The 17170-nt window shown below is 48.8% G+C and overlaps 1 protein-coding gene across 3 annotated transcripts in view; it reads left to right on the forward strand.

Annotated features, from left to right (window-relative positions):
- The window catches only part of EGFL6 (EGF-like-domain, multiple 6), a 39930-nt gene that overhangs the window by 19646 nt on the left and 3114 nt on the right, over window positions 1–17170 (forward strand). For 2 of the 3 annotated variants that reach the window (XM_012730283.1, XM_012730285.1), the window contains exons 4-9: window positions 1334–1453; window positions 4220–4339; window positions 7185–7319; window positions 13725–14021; window positions 14918–14998; window positions 16611–16715. In XM_012730283.1, coding sequence (XP_012585737.1) covers window positions 1334–1453; window positions 4220–4339; window positions 7185–7319; window positions 13725–14021; window positions 14918–14998; window positions 16611–16715 — 858 coding nt within the window. The remainder of the gene's footprint in view (window positions 1–1333; window positions 1454–4219; window positions 4340–7184; window positions 7320–13724; window positions 14022–14917; window positions 14999–16610; window positions 16716–17170) is intronic. The other variant, XM_012730284.1, reaches the window with a different exon arrangement.

Here is a 17170-nt window from a genome sequence, read left to right on the forward strand (position 1 = left end):
CATTCCCAAAGACAGAAGCCTCTACCGTCATCGCTTTTAAAGTTTGCTTTTCTGGTTGTTTTTTAATGTTAATAAAAAGTAGTCATCCGTCATATTTAAGGCAAATTTTCTTCAAACAGCACAGAGAATAAAGTCACTTGCCACCTGAGGTGACCACTGTCAGCGTTTACAGCATGGCCCAGCTTTATCAATGTATTTTCCTCACATGCTTCATATCTGTCTGTACACAGCTTTGCAGCCTTCTTTTCTCATTGAACATCTCCCGAACACCTTCACGTGGGATAACAATGATCCTCTGACCTCCCCACCCAGAAGCTGCCTGGCAACCTTCCCTCTAGCAGGAAATGAGCAGAGGCAACTTGGAGAGACGCAGGGGCCAGCGCGGGGCTGGGAAAGTTAGCAGTGGGGCAGCACAGGGACACTGTCACCTCATGATGCACATGCGCAGCTGTGCGGCCAGCAGACACGGGCAGTGAAGGAATCTTCAAAACACCCGCGTGCTTGGTGTGCAGATCAAGACGCAGAAGCATCCTGGTCTCCCGTCGAGCCCCGTGCTCCCGCCTCTAGCCGCCCGCCATTCCAAGAGAACCCTAGCTGGGCCTCTTGCCCCAGGGACTAGCATTAGTTGTGCCTAGTTTGAATATAGTTGTTGTATCCAGCTTCTGCCACTCGATAGCATGCGTGTGAAATTCCTCACTGTCGCTCCTCAGGATGGTGTTCGCCCTCATCGAGGGAGTACAGTCCCGAGTCACTTACCGATGGGATGTAGCATTCCATCGGGGCAGTGCAGTCCTCAGTCACTCACCGATGGGATCATGTTCTAAGAAATGAGTCGCTGGGCAGTTTCATCACTGTGCCCACATCCTGGAGTGTAAGTGTGCAGATCCAGATGGCATAGCCTACTAGACCCTGAGGCCAGATGGGACAGCTGTTGGGACCACCATCACTGACATGTTGTCAAGTGACACGTGACTTTATACAAGTCATTTAGCCATCCTTTGGCTGGGAGGGACTTGGGTCCTTTCCCTTTAGGGGCCATTGAGAACGGTGCTACTATGATCATTTTAGCGTCTATTTGTTAGGTGCAAACCTAGGAGTGGAATTGCTAGGGCATGGATGTGTCCATCTGCAGCTGTAGTAGCTTCTGTCAAACCCTTTCCCAAAGGGGGTGCCCCCTTGCAGCTCCCCCAGCGGTGAGTGGTCACCCCATCTGCTCCACATCCTCAGCGCGAGTGATAGTGGGGAAGGCGCGTGGTCCCGTGGGTCGAGCCCTGCATCTGGGTATTTGCCCATTCGGCTAACCTTTCCCCATTTCCCCACTGCCCTTCCTCAGATGTGAATGAGTGTGGCATAAAGCCCCGGCCATGCCAGCACAGGTGTGTGAACACACACGGCAGCTACAAGTGCTTCTGCCTCAGCGGCCACGTGCTCATGCCAGACGCCAGCTGTGCGAGTAAGTGTCAAACCTGAGGGCCTGACTTTTGCCACTTGATGCTGGGGAAAGAGTTGGCGTGAGTGAGGGCTCAGCCGACTCTGGCATCGCCCTAAGATAAAATATCCCTGAGCACTTTTCTTAATTGTGGTAAAATACGTAGAGAGTGAAATTCACCACTTTCAAGTGTACAGTTCAGACATTCAGGTATCACTACCGTCTAGCTCCAGAACATCTTCATCACTCCCCAAAAGGAACCCAGTACCCATTAACATCCACTCCCCACTCTTCCTCCAACCCCTGGCAACATAATCTACTTTCTGTCTCAGGCATTTGCCAGTTCTGGACACTGGCTTCGTAAGTAAGGCTAGCTGGGGAGAACAGGAAGTCATGTATCTGCATGTCTGCAGGGATGTACCGTTGAGCAAAGCACGCGTATTGTTTCAGGGACTTATGCATGTAAATTCGCACTGGCTATCAGTTCTCCCCACCAGCTACCTTTCTCATGCCCCTGCCCATGTTCAAAGATTAGTGATTCTTGCTGGAAACACATTCTGGCTCGCCTAGCAGGGAAGAAAAGCCCTTGCGCGATAAAGACACCCCCGTCCTGCGGTTAGTGAGTCCTATCTGCACAATGAGAGCAAGGCTTCCAGGCTTTCGGTGGTGGCTGAAAGGCCAGCCCGCCAGCCCTGCCCGCTGCTCTCCTCTCTCTGCCCCCTGCCCAGCAGCGCATCAGACCTGGAGCACCTGTGGGTGCAGAGGATTTCGGGCTCCCCAGCCCGAAACAAGCTTTCCTGAGGTTGTAAGATTTTGACTCAGGCCTGGTTTACTGCTTCTGGCTGGGCCTTGGCAGAGCGCCCAGCCACAGATCCTCCTTTAGCAAGCAAGCTTAAGAGATAAAGCGGGCCTCCAACAAGCCTTTTTTTAAGTTCTTATTGTCACAAATTAAACAGAAGACCACAAGAGACAGATGCATAGCTTAATGAATTCTTAGCAGGCAAGCACCCTTTAGCCACTACCCGAGAGCACTTTGCCAGAACCTCCACCCTCTCCTCCCGCCATGGAAACCGCTCTCTGAGCCTTCACAGCAATCACTTGAAAGTTTTAAAAAGATATATGTTAATGGGTGTTTCTGAAACATTCCATGAAAGCCTAATCAGTGCCAAAAAAGTTATCTTTCCCAAAATGGAAGGATAGGATTAGGTACATTTTGAAGATTAATTTGAAAAGAAGACAACTAAGGAGCAGAAAGAATGAACTAGAAATATGGCCAGAGGTAGGCGTCCGTCACCTTGCCCGCACCGGTGTCTCTGTCTCTGCGCTGACTGCCTGCTTCTGTGCAGGTAGGGTGGTCTGCGCCTCGCTGTTTGGCGCTCACACGGTCCGGGGAGCCCTACACCTCTCTCCTGGATGCTGATTTCGTTCCACCTGGCCCCTTGCAGTCTTTCTTGTCAGCTGGGTGATTGGCTTGTGATGGATAGGGTAGGTAAAGGGAGTACATTCATCGTGTTCCCCTGTGTACACACTTATGACTCATGCATACTGGCCCCTGCTAAGAAAATCATTTTTGTGAGATAAGAGGTGCTTAATGAGTGAAGGAAAAGCCCAACTAAATGATCTCACCAGCAAAGCTGAAAACAAGGCAATTCCAGGACAGCTGACCAAGGCCATAGTCTGTCACCCCCCGGGGATTGGCCTCACTCCATGCCTGTGCCTCCTCATAGCAGTGTGGCTGCCTCAGCACCAGCTGTCACTCATACAACGAAGGTGGGCAGACAAAGAGGAGAAAGCCATGTCCGGGAGCAGGCACTGCTGCCGCGCCTGACTGATTTTGTCAAGCAACAGCACCTTTGCCAGGAGCACCACTCCCTCCAGAAGACTTATCTTTTTTTGTAAATTTTTTGTAAATTTTTTTTAAAGATTTATTTACTTATTTGTACAGAACTGGGGTACAGGCCAGAGATGCAGAGGGTGAGAGGCTTCACCAGAGACAGAGTGGGGAGCAGAACAGGCAGATCGACGAAGTACACTGCTGAGGGGAGCAGCGGGCGGGTCAGGAGAGGTCTGCCGCGCCATGGGGTCACCTCCGGGGCAGGCGGGAATCGAACTCATGCGGAAGTGGCTTTAGCTTCTCAGTGCTGTGCTTTAACCCGCTGCGCCACCAGGGAGGGCCCGGGAAGACTTCTTTCTATCTCTGGCCATAAGCAGGTCCCACGGCCACTGCTTGGTTGCTGCAGGGGGAGCTGGAAGAGAAGCAGGTAGCTGGCTTTCCCGCCTCAGTGATGGGTGAAGCAAGAGAAGAGCGGGTTCGGAGTGGCTAGTAGGCAGCTGATCAGTCCTTGCCACCACGTATTTTAACACAGAGACCTGGGAGACTACGTCTCATGACAGAAGTGACCCTCGGAGAAGCTAGAGGTGTGCGGAGCGCTGCGGTGGGCCCGGTTCCCCTAATTGCTTGCTGATCGACTAGCTCAGAGGTGGCTGTTGGCCTAGAGGAGCCAGCCACCTGCCCCAGAGGAGTGACTCTCGCTCCCACCAGAGGAGAGAGAGGCGGCCTGGTCGCAGAGGCGGGCAGAGTGTCACGCTCGGTGCACTGCCAACAGCACAGAGCACGCGGGGCCCAGCCCAGAGGCTGCCAGACACCAGTGCACTGGCTCTGCAGTTGGGTGCAGCGGGAGCCTGGTACCCTGCCCCGTGTTCCAGTTCAGCCCCAGAATTCCAAGACCGCGTCTCGGTGGGCACCTTTTATCACCTCGGAGGAAAAGGCTAATCCTCCCTCTGTTTCAGGCTTGCGGACGTGCGCCGTGACGAACTGCCAGTACGGCTGTGAGGACGCCCAGGAAGGGCCGCGCTGCCTGTGCCCGTCCTCGGGGCTCCGCCTGGCGCCCGGTGGAAGAGTCTGCATCGGTAGAACAGCGCCCCCCGCCCCCGCCTCCGCCTCCCCCCTCGGCTGACTTCCTCCTTTTCGCTCCACCACCCCCTCCGCCACCGTCCGCGTGTGCACTAGCGGCTGCCAGCCCCAGAAGTAGAGGAGTCTGTTCCGGAGGCCGCTGTTTTCAGCTCCAGTGGGCGCTGTCTAAACGCATCTCGGGGCTGCTAGCAAAGGCACTTCCTGGTTCTTTGGAATTGCCGAACGCGCGGTGGAAAGAACGTCACTTTAGGCCGCGTGTCGCCTGCACGCTGTGGTCCATTTCCCCGCCCTGGCAAGACCATCACCTACTGCCGGCATCCAGAGCCAGCGGGCTGTATTCCGGGTCTAGCTAGTAGCTTCCTGGAAAAATATGTACTTATTTTTGCTCAGATATAAGGTGATTGAAAGCGGTCTATACCTTCTGTGTCGGTTAAGGTAGCAGCCAACCAAATTTCATAGCGTCTTTTTTTTTGCACATTGCGTTATCAGATGATATGCCTTCGTCGTTGGGAATCAGCATGTGTCTTGACTACATGAAGTTCACGGTTAAAAGTGAAATCTGCCTTTCACTCTCGCGTTGCCCCCTGTGTCTCAATGATCTCCCCCCTCCCCCCTTCCCCTCTGGAAGCCACTCACTGTCCTTAAAGCTTGCTTGCGTTGTGTGGACTGAGTGTTCCATAATTAATCGAGCTTGGAGAACATAAACAGGTTAAATGAATGGTATTAATTCAAGGGACAGGTAAAGCCTTCATTGACAGCTGACAGTTTGTCAAGCAACAACACGGCTCTGGAGTCTCCTGCTCTTCCTTCTCTTATTTGATGGCTAAGCTGGTGCTGAGCAAGTGTTGGCATGGGAGGGGCTGCCAGGAGCGCTGGCCGTGGTATGGGAGAGGCCCCGAGAAGGAAGGCACCACAGTAAGGGTGCCAGGAGCAGCTTAAGTGCCCTTTACCTCTGGGCACCAGGGAAGCTGCCTCTGACTCTTCCCACTGGGCCGACGGCACTGGGCACAGCCCTTGCCCTTTTGGTGGGGCCTGCTGCGGGCATTGACTCCCCGGCACTCCAGCCTAGACCGAAATAGGATGTCACGGGTGCTGCCTTAGGCTGGCGTGGAAATGTTGGGTGCCAAGGGACTATGGACGGGCCCCCCCCGGGGCCCCCCAAAGACTAGGTTACAAGCAGCACTTTTTGCACTTTGTGCCCTAGTTCCGTTGTGATTTGAATTGTTTTCAGCCACCAAAATGCGCATGCTCATAGCACTGTACTGAATTCCATCACATCAGTACACACAGCCAACCGAATGAGACTGTTAAAAGAATGCACAATCTTTTTTAATTTAACTATAAGCAAATGTGATTTAATAGTCTTACTTCTCTACTGCAATAGAAATATCTTGCAGTCAACTCTGCTGGATGTTTATTTATCCTAAATGTACTTATTTTGATAACTGTATTTAGAAAACTCAGCCGAATAGGTCCAAAAGGAGTTAAACGCTTTTTAAAAGGTGTATATTAAATTTTTGTCTCTGTTCTTCGAAAGTGATCAGAGACTTCATTGGAGTAACAGACTTAGTACTCTAGCAAAAGAAGATATGACAAGGATAATTCTTGAACAAGCTGAATCCCAATGTTCACCACCTCTGATTTATCAGTGCCTTTTTTATCAGGTGGTGTGCATGAAAGTGATCACTGAAAGATCATTTTTGTCAGTTAAACACTTACTAATTATTTTTGTTATTTCTAGCATTTATCCTTTTTTTAAAATAATATAATAGTTTTTTTTACATCATTTTGTGCCTTTTCCCATCTCAGTTGCATAATTCCTGTGTGCCATCACCAAATCACCAAATCACCTGTGTGCCATCACCACAGTCCAGTGCACTTACCCCCCCCACTTTTTGATCCCATTCTCCATTCTACCCCCATAAAATGTCTCTGCTATATAGTTGTTCATTATTATTATTTTCTCCCCAGGTCCTTTATGCTCCTGCTATGAGTGAAACCACCTGGTATTTTCCCCTTTCTTTCTGGCTTATTCACTAAGCATGATCTTTTCCAGCTCCATCCGTGTTGCTGCAAAAGGCATGCATTTATCTTTTTGAATGCTGAGTAATATTCCATTGCCAACACTTCCTGATTCTTTTAAGAATGCAAAGAGTGTAATAAGACAGCCCCAACATGTATGTTTAAACACAGATCCAAAATAACCATCCAGCATCTGTTGGACCCGATACCAAAAGTTAAAGTAGAACCTTGAGTCAAAATGGTTTGGTGAGTACTGCTGCCTGGGGCATGCCTCGCAATAGTCCTTACAAATAGTGGCATCCAAAGTGGCATCATTGCATCTTTGCATGTGACCCACAATTTATGGAGAAATGCACTGTTAGCAAACCACATTGTGGTGTTATGTATTGTGAATTCCCTCAATACTACGTGAGCCCTGGAGGACTTGCCCGTGAAATCATTGTTTTGTTACAGGGAGAATGTAAGTGTGTATTCAGTCTGCCTAAGGTGTAGCTTTCTGACTCTTTAAAAAATTGTATAGGTTATACAACATACATAGCTGGGAAAATCTGAGTTCACTCAGTAAGCATGTGATGTGTATGTACCAAGTGGCAGATACAGCCAGGGCCCAACAGGTGGGAAGATGGGAACATAGTGGCGACACCACAGGGAGACAGGGCTCTAAATCGGGCTGTACAGAAAGGCAGCAGACTAATCAGAGCTTGCCACAAAGGACCTGCGAGTGTGGCCGCGTGTGCTGTGTGCTGATGTGCGTGCGTATGCCTGCGCACGTGTTTTGCTTTTGCTGTAATCGCTGACACTCGTGGTTCTGCATCGTAGATGTCGATGAGTGTGCTGCCCAGAGAGCCGTCTGCCCCTTCAATCGACGGTGCATCAACACATTCGGGAGCTACTACTGCAAGTGTCGTGTTGGTTTCGAACTGCAGTACATCGGTGGCCGATATGACTGTGTAGGTAAGGTCGGTGGTGCCTCTTTTTGCTCCCCCCCCCCCGAAACCTGAAGGCTTGCTCTACAGGTAGTCCAGGCAATTCAATTCATACGTTGAGCAATTGTTGAAATCTGGCCCGTTGGAGACCAAAAAAATACATTGTTAAAGTTGCGGGCATGTGGAAGAGCTCGGGTGAGGAGAAATATGTAAAACCAGGTCAATAAAGACTTAAATGAGCAAGTTCAGTGTAGCTAGGTAGCTCTACGCCGAGTGCAGATACTGTGAGGTGGTTTTAGGCTTTTCAGATATTTGGTTTATATTTTGGACTTTCTCTTTGTGTGTGCAACTGAAAGTGGGAATGCCCGTGTTTCTGTCTGATGAGAGGAAGAGTAACCTGCCGGCTTACTCTTGAGCTTAGTGGTTGCTTCCTAGCAGTCTCCATCAGGACTCTCTTTAGACAAATGTCTGAAGGAGATGCAGATACTTGCTCTTCTCTCCTCTCAGCCCATTCATCGCTTCAACTCCCCACCCCTCAGGATGCGCCCCATTCCACAATCACCAAAGCCTCTGTCCTAGGGTGTTGGTATCACTCAGCTAATGGCCTGGGCCCTGTGAAATTAAACAGCTTAGTGACTAGGGACCCCAAGTCTCAACGAATGAGTGCAGTGGGGTGCTGGGGGGGGTCCACTGGACACATCACCGTTGTCCTGGATAGATCACGGGGCAGGAAAACTCAGGCTCCTGGTAGATTTCTAATCACAGAAGTTACATTTGTGCATGCCTGCCTTGGACAGCTCACAGATGGGGCCACGGTAGGGTTTCTTTCAACTCAACATTTCTCAGGGTGTGTCCCGTATAATTGTGTTGGAGCAACGCTTGCTCCTTGGGTTTGGAACCATCTTGTGGAGACACGACAGCCCTTCCCTCAAAGCCCTCAACCGCCAAGGCCATCTGAGACGAGCATGGAAAGTCCACGCTTTTGGGGGGCTTGGGCCTGCTCCCCCTCATCCCATCCTCCACCCAGAAACCCCTGGCAGGAGCACCCCTTGAACTCTGCAGGCCCTGCCTTCCGGGCACAGGGTAGGGAGCCACAGGGCGAGTTTCCAAAGAAACAAGCCCTCATGATTTTAAAAATGGCTTAGCATCTGAGCTCTCTCTGTGGCTTAGTTAAAAACAATAGGCTGCTTTGTGTGTGTGTGTCTGCAAAAGCTTCGCTAGAAAGTAGGGTGGAGGAAAGGGCTAATGAGCCTCACTTGGGGGTGCATTCGGCAAACTTTCCTAGTGGAAATCCAGCGGACGAGCTCAGACCAGCCTGACCCCTGCTCCTGGCAGCCCTGGAACATGATGACTGTAAACTCAGGTGATGTCTCTGGCTTCTTGCCCAGCTTGGAGCAGCAGCCAAGCTCTCCCATGTCTAGAATTTCCTTTCTGATAGTGACTGACTTCTGAATTAGATGAAAACATGAAGAACAGCACCCAACCACTGGCAGATTAGGTAACACTGAGCAGCAGGAGATAATGCTGGGGCCGTGGGGGTGAGCCACAGTCTGCTGAGTTCCCAGGTTCCAGGCATTGGTAAAGCCCAGGCTGTGGGCCCAGGCGCCAGGAGTTGGGGCGCCTCTCGGTTCTCGGGGCACGCACAGCTGGCAGGGCTGGTGCGCACTGGTGCCTGAATTGCTCCAGCATAAGAGGGGATCGCAGTGATCCCCATTGTCACAAAGTTGTTCGCACGAATGTTCGCGTTTCTAGATATAAACGAATGTGCTGCAAATAGCCACACATGCAGGCGCCATGCTCACTGCCTCAATGCCCCAGGAGCCTTCAAGTGATATAGGGATATAGAGACAGTGGCCTCAGGTGTTCATGTGAGTAGCCTTTGGCCGTGCGTCTTAGCTGTTCCCAAGAGACTTTTCTCCATGTCCTTCCTCCATTCATAGTTCTCCCTCCGTGTGTGTGCGCGCGCGCAAGCACAAACCCATGCATGCAGTGTTGGAGATTTTAACTTTGCCTCAGCCTGTCTTCTCTGCTAATTGGATCCCATCTCCAATACCCACTGAAGCTGTGGGCACAAAGCTTTGAAGAGCAGCACAGATTCTAAATACTTTTCCAGTCTAGATATTTTCATACTGAAAATAAGATTTAAGAGAAAAAAGATGCTGAGTTAGGCCAGGGCGAGGTGCGGCGGTCATCATGGGCAACTGTTTGGGGCCACGAAAGCTTTTGAGCCATGTGAATCTGCACATTTCCCAGAATGCACTCGCGTTCCCCGCAGTGGCGACCTGCCCGCAGAGGCGCCGTTCTTCAGCTTTTTTCCCTGCCTATCTCACTTCTCCCCTCCCCCACACTGCCTCCTGGGCTAAATCACCTGTACCCACATCCTTGTGTTGGGTTCTGCTTGGGGGACCCTGCATGAAGTTAAACACCTCTCTAATAGGCTTACTGGGAGATTTATTTTTTCATTCTTTTCAATTCTTTTTATTTTTGTGTAGAAGAATTGGTGTGTAGGTCAGAGGCTCAGGCGTGAGAGGATCCACCAGAAACAGAGTGGGGAGCAGAACAGGCAGAATGACTGAAATCCACTGTTGAGAGGAGCAGTGGGCGGGTCAGGAAAGGCCTGCTGCGCCATGTGGGTCACTCCCTGGCCAGGGATCGAACTCAGGCTGTAGGAGTGATAGCACTGACACTTAAACCCTAGGGGCCAAGGAGGCCCTTCACTGTGAGCTTTAACTGAGATGATATAAGTAGAAAGCTTCGCTCTCCTGGGTGCTTGTAGATGCTCAGTAAAGCTGGCCGGGGCAGTGGTTGTCAGGATTACTGTAAAAGCCCAGCTACCACTAACTGCAATTTGGTAGGCGTAAAGGCCTGGTGCATGCAAAAGCTCTTGTTTCAGGAAGTAGGCAGCATACCCCATAACCCTAGGTCTGAGGATGGAAGAGTTTAGGAAGAACCTCCCAGAATTAATGTGGAGTCATCTTCCTGGTCCTTTGAGTCCCTAGAACCACATCGTCCAAAAGAAGGCAGCATGTTTTTTAAAGAGAATCACCTCTAAATAGCATCAGCGTTATACCATGTTATATCGTTTGTACATACGTGTGTCTGCACAGGCATCACCATTATATAGTGTAGAGCACTGAGCTAGCAGGACCTCACTTGTTTGCAAAAGTTCAGACATTGTGGTGCAGTAGTAAAGAGGTGTGAGTCACAACTTCACCCACCAACCATACCCTGAGGAAGGAGCACCCCAAATATAGAAGTGCATCTATTTTTCACTCTTCAGTATAGGTCAGTATTAGCAATATACTGCAAAATAATTTGTTCTTAATTTGATGGCAGCTATACCTCATTTCAAGAACATCAAAGCGAGATATTGCCCCACTGGGCCAGGGATGGTCAGGTCCAGGTTGGGCTATCATTTACTTACCCGGAACATGGCTTCTTGCATCGAATGACCTTGGTTTGATTCTTGTCCCCTTAGCCTGCTGGCATGGACTGAGAACAACTGACCGAAATTTTCTGTGCCTCCATCTTCTTATCTACAAAATAGAAGACAGTAGTGCCTAACCCTTAATATTGCTGTGATGATTACATGAAATAATTCATTTGTCATCAGTGAAAGTCCAAAGAAAGGGCTTAGCTCCAGCCCAGAATATATCAAACACTCCTGAAGCAGGCACTTAGAGTAGGAGTAATAATACTCCTTTTACCAAACTCAACAGTTATTCTCATTGAAAGTGACTCTCTTTGTCTTTGGGAATGTGCTTCTGATTTATTCAATTTATTTAGAAAACATAGGTTTTGGTAGAACCAGGTCACTCCAGGTTTTTTTCCCCTTTCAATTATAACAATACCAGATGCTTGGAGTTATGGCTTAGAAATTTTTTTGACTTAGTAAATAATGTTTTAAACATTCTGGTCATGAATTCTACAAATAATAGCAAACACAGCTGGAATATCTTAATCATGGACATATATTCACTCATTTTAAACCCCATAAAAGCCCACTTATCCCCATCTTATAAATGGGGAGAGAAGTTGACTATTGGTTTAAGGACATAACAGCTAGAAGATGAGGGGCCAGGAGTTAAACCCAGAGAACTGGGCCCCAGGCCTATGTGCTTAACCCCAGGACAGGTGCAGCTGTGAGTCTGGCTGCTCCTGGGAGGAGGCCTCCCTGACAAACTCTCCCGGTCAGTGTTTCCGCCATCCTAACCCTTCCTGACTGCTGGGGCCTGCGGTGCAGTGCATTTGTCATCCTCCTGAGCCCATGTCCAAAGCCCAGATGAGCAGCGTGTTTCTCCTGCCAAGGATTAGCAATGGTCTGGTGAACTAAACATGGGTAAATGAACGGGGGAGTTTCGTTCCCCCTGGGGACGGTGTTCTCACATCATAGTGATTCCTCTAAGCAAAGTAAAGATTTTTAGGCAGACAAACGTTTTTGACAAAGTGGATACTTAAAAAAAAATCTCTCCCTAGAGAAGCTGTCAACTTCAGCTACAGAAGACAGAAAACTCTGGAATTTTCCTGCTTTTTATCTGACATCCCCAAAATGTGCCAAAGACCCAGCTGCAACTTCCTCCCACATTTTTATATTTCCAAGATGATGCAGTAATGAAGAGTTTTAAGACACCCAACTTTCAATCCAAAAATAAATAAAATCTTAGAAGAAGAGAAGCAACCGCCTGTTAGGTCACGTTGGAAATGGCAATATGTATCTCCATGAACCAGATCTATCCATTCACCCCCAGGCACATGCATAGCTGTTTGAATCTTTGCTCCAGCTTGCCTTGCAGACTAAGAGAATGAAATTGGTGACCTCCCCAAATTATGATGTCTTGATTTTTTTCAATAGGAAAAATTGAAACTCCAAAGCAGAAACTGACAGTGGCTGTTTAGATTTGCCTGGCCTGCTGGAAACCCTCACCTCATTACTAACTAAAGGCCTTCGTTTTATGTTACTGATTACATAAGAGAAATTTTCAGGAGAGGGACATTTCCTGTTCATTTTTCACGTTGGGTCCTGGGAAAAGATTGGGGTGACATGGACTGAATTATACAGGGCGGCCTGCAGAGAATGGTCTGCATGATCAGAGCATTAACAACACGGAACCTGTAACCTCTGGCAGAGGCGCTCAAACAGGCCATCCAAAGGTCAGGACAGCGAGTCATGATTGTACGAGAACAGTGGGTTTCGGGCCGAGAGCCACAGGCTGTCATGGTGATAAATGACTGAGAAACTTTGTTGGAAAGGGAAGTGTAGCCCTTTCGAGATGACAACTTTACTTGCTTTCCAAGCGCCGGTAAGGTTGCAATTACAAACACAGTATTTTCAAAGCATTCTTTCTTTTCTTTCTGATTATCCAAAATGCAGTGGACGTGTGTGTCGCTCAGGCATTTAATATAGTTGACTCTAGAAAATGCTTTGACAAGGTACAATGAGACGGTAAATCTTTTTATATATCTTTTTATTTGAGGTCGCATCACTGTAGAGATAGGTTCATACCCGTTAGCTATTCCCTGGGAGACAGACGTGTATCTCTGGATTCTAGAGCTCAAGGACCTTGAGCCAGTTTCGTGGAAAGGAAGCCCTGCCCAGTGCAGGAATAAAGCTGTCGTGGGCTTAGGAGTGGAAACAGGTCCATTCTTGTGCTTTGCCCGCCAAGGCTGCTCTGTCCTGGCAGGGCAGATGACCCTTTTTGTATTGCTTGGACCCCTCTCCACTAACATTTTTCCGCCAAGGGTCATTGGCTCACCCCAGGAGTGGGGGGTGTATGAGGGATCAACCTAGAGGCGCATTTAAAAAAATATTTAGCTTAATGACAAAGACATGGCAAGAGAATGTAAAACAGCAAGTATAACAGCTTCTCTGTCAGTGTCCAAGAAATAAAATGTCTTGTTTTCAGCAGTTGGTGGAGGTGAAGAAATTGAAAGGAGGGAGAGAATAGGGAAGGCAGTCGGGTGTGGACACAATGAGCCAGTTACCATCTCTGGAGGCCACCATGGTCCATTGTTGGCCATTTGAATGATTCGACTAATGTGAGAGCTGGGATCTTGGAACGTCAGATGCGGACAGCTCTCCAGGGCTGCCGGCCTAGTGACTGGGGCATCCAGTGTGGAAGCAGAGAGGAGAGGAGCCTGGGAAAGCCACGCCTGGGGGGGGGTCTGTGGCCTGACTTGGGAGTCAGAGCGGGTGTTGCCCTCACGTGATGTGGGGAGCAAAACGAAGCGTGGCCTCTAAGGCAGCGACATGGCAAGAGACAGGCCATGAGATGGCAAGAGACAGGCCATGCCTGCTTAAATAGGAGCCAATGTCATTCTTCCTAAACACGGAGGTGGCGCCTCCTGCAGTGGCCTCTGGAAGGCGTTACTTACTGCGCTCCAGTGAGCCTGCTCTTCTGTGCGCGGCCCTCACGCCTGTCTCTGTTTGTGTTAGTTATCCCTGAAGATTCTGTGAAGAAAGTGCTCAGAGCTCCTGGGGCCATCAAGGACAGGATCAAGAAGTTGCTTGCTCACAAAAACAGCATGAAAAAGAAGGAGAAAATGGAAAACGTCATCACAGAGTCCGCCCCTTTCGACTCTGAATCAACAATTTCCAGAGCTGGGAAACCTACCGGGGGAAAAAGAGAGAGCATGGAGAGAAAGAGAGAGGGGCTTGAGGAAGAGAAGAGCGACGAGAAGACCCCGAAGAGCCACACAGAGCAGGAGCGGCGGCTTCGAGGAGACGTGTTCTGTGAGTATCACCTGGTTGTTCCCCTGTCACAGAAAGTGACGTGTAGTTTTTCTGGGCCAGTGGAAGAAGGAAAGACATTTCACACCTTTAGTGAAATGACTTGGGCTTGAAGTTCTAAGGAGCAGGTTTCCTGTCAGGCCCGGAAAGGAGCACTGTGCACAGATCCCAAATCAAATTTGCTGGGATGGGAGTCAAGGAGTGCAAGTCCTCTCCCCTTACCCGGAGGTCTCCCCTGTGGTGGGGGACCCTCTTTCTGTTGTCTTCCAGCTCTCCCTGCCATACACCCCAAATCAGAGAGCTACTCCCCCTTTCCAATTCATGAAAGTGCTGTTTTTGCAGCCTGACGGGATGAAAAGGGACTTCACAGCGGTGTGGGTGTGGCTGCCATTTCAAAAGTCAAAATAGACTGTTGTGAGGACATTCGATAGGGGGCCTGAAGTTGTGTACTGGGTAGGTGTGCTTTGACCTCGTTGCTGGGCAGAACCCACCAGAAGTGCTAGCCCCCCCCCCCCACCGGCCTCCTATTCTCTGGGCAGCTGTTGCTGCCTCTATATTTGCCTCCTCCATTCTTGGTCCCTTGACCGTTGAACTTAATCAAATGAAAAGTAGGCACGTGTCATTCAGACAAGAGCTAGCATAGCAATGGCAGTATCTCCTTAGTAGAGAAGGAAAGTACTTCAAAACCCTGTGACAAGGGGCACGTTAGTGGTGTCAGTGCTTACGTCACCTGGGCAGCCTTTGAAAGATGATTTCTACATGGAGATACTAGAACTAGTGCTCTGATATATTCTGTAAGTAGAAAGTTTGATGACCCCTCGCATTCTATGATTCATTCATACCTTCTTAGTGTGTGGGAGTTGGGGGTTTTTCTCAACTGACCACGTATTCTTTATCAGCCCCCAAGGTGAATGAAGCAGATGAACTCGATCTGGTTCTAATACCCAAAAAAGCTGTAGTTTCCAAACTGGAACGCAAAGGTAATGACACTCTCCCAAGTCTGTGCATTTATGGTATCCTGTGTTGTTTTCATGCCTCCAAGGGTGCGATGATTATTCATGAATCATTGCTTCGCTTATAAGCAACCCAAGGAAAATGATCACATCGTGACACAGTTTTGGTATGAAAACAGCTGGCCTTCACCTGTTGAATTCTGGTGATGACAGTAAGGCTGGTTTCCTCTCCCCACCACTCTCACCTGTGTAGGAGAGAGAAGGTGCTGTTCCAGGCTAGGTTCCTCCAACACAGACGCAGAGGCAAGAATATGTGTGCAGGAGCTTTATGTATCGGGTGATCCCAGCACTCGGTGGCTGGCAGTGAGGCAGCGGGATGGGGAAGAGAAGGAAGCAATCAAAAGTGGGTGCATGGTCAAGCCATGTCCACTGTGGGCAACAGGAGCTGAGCCCCATGGGAAACTCTGGGAGCCAGTGGTGAGCATGTGGCCCAGAATGGTCAACTGGAGCAGCAAGGGGTTGGGTATTTATACACCCACCGCCTCCTGACATTGATGGGGTGGGGGGCTGCTCCCTAGTGTGTGTTTACTCCTGGCACTCCTGGCATGCATACACGCAGGGAAGGACATCACTGTGGCCACTGGCCATCCAACCAGCAGCATCTGTTGTAGAACTGGAGAGAATCTGGATTCCTTCCCTGGCCAGTCCTTTATTCCTCGGCATTAATAGTCAAAACCCCAAAGTCAAAGCCAGAGGCTAACATTCGTTACAAATCAGAAGCATCTCATAGTACCTCCTCAGTGGAATTTTCTGTTTATCTATGCCAGTGGTCAAAAAGCTTTTTCCATTAAGGGCCAAATAATAAATGTTAGGCTTGGTGTGCCATACATTCTCTGTTGCAGCTACTAGTTCTGTCATGGTAGCTCAAAAGCAGCCATAGACAATATGTAAATGAATGGGTATACTGAGTTTTGATAAAACTTTATTTACAAAAGCAAGCAGTGGGCCAGGATATTAGGTTGCTGGCCCCTGATCTACATACAATTAACCAAAGACACTGGTTCAAACCAGCTGACTCAATTGTGATATTTCTTTGACATACCTTAAAGGCAGTCTTTTGATCATAGACAACCTAATAGCAATGTAATCTGGCTGTGTGTCCGTTTATTTGATCTAATTGAGTGGTGGCAACTTTAGAACTGTAATGTTGAAATAACAAGATAAAGAAAAAAAAGTTGTCTTTTATCAATATATGCCAGACCAATCTCGGTAAGCCATGGACCACACAAAACTTAGTATTCCACAGATCATCTACAAAGTTCTGGCAGGGTCTCTAGCTTATTTGGGGAGGAGAGATATTTTCTGGCCTGAATTTTACAAACAATTGCCTCTATTCTGTTTTGCTTTGTTCATGGATATCTTGCCCATTTTTTTCTTCCTAAAAATATTAGAACAGAATTTTCTAAAATGCCTGCACAATTTTAAATTGAATCAGGGTCTCTAGTTTGCAACTTACCTTAAGAGCAATTTCAGATGCCCTAATCTGCACTCCATGCAACCGAAAGCATGGAACTGCCTTCCCCAGCTCCAAATGTTTTTCTAATGCTCTTTATGTTATGAAATGTACCCTTTTTCTTAGCAGATTTAAATGTCTCAGTCGACTGTAGCTTTGACCATGGGGTCTGTGACTGGAAACAAGATACCGAAGATGATTTTGACTGGAAGCCTGCTGATCGAGAAAATGGTATTTAGATTTCACTGTTTCACGTTCTGCCTGGTGGCCCAGGTAAAGCGGACTCTCCATGGGCAGTGCGGCTATTCTCCCTATCATTGTGGGGTCAGGGTTGTTTTATTAAATCTTCTGAAGTCTCCTTTGATAGATGACTGCCTTGGTTTGACAGATTATCTCCCTCATTCCTCTCCCACCCACATCCTCTCCCCACAAAGGATGTTCCAGCAGACTTCTTCTATACAATCAAGCATTGCTTAGCAGGCGACACCCTCCAGCCTCGGCATGTGGTAGGCAACCCCCCACCCCAGATTGGTGTAATCACACTCCATGATGTTCGCACAAGCACAGAACCCCCTCATGAAGCATTTCGTAGAACTGCGTGTCCCTGTCATGACCAACACCTGACTCTTCTCTCTGCTGCTGCCGAGAGAGAGTGTTGGGATTCCTGTGAGGTTGAAGAGTATGAG

The sequence above is a fragment of the Condylura cristata genome, unplaced genomic scaffold (assembly GCF_000260355.1).
Source record: "Condylura cristata isolate star-nosed mole 26May11 unplaced genomic scaffold, ConCri1.0 scaffold00027, whole genome shotgun sequence".
NCBI classification, from domain to species: Eukaryota; Metazoa; Chordata; class Mammalia; order Eulipotyphla; family Talpidae; genus Condylura; species Condylura cristata.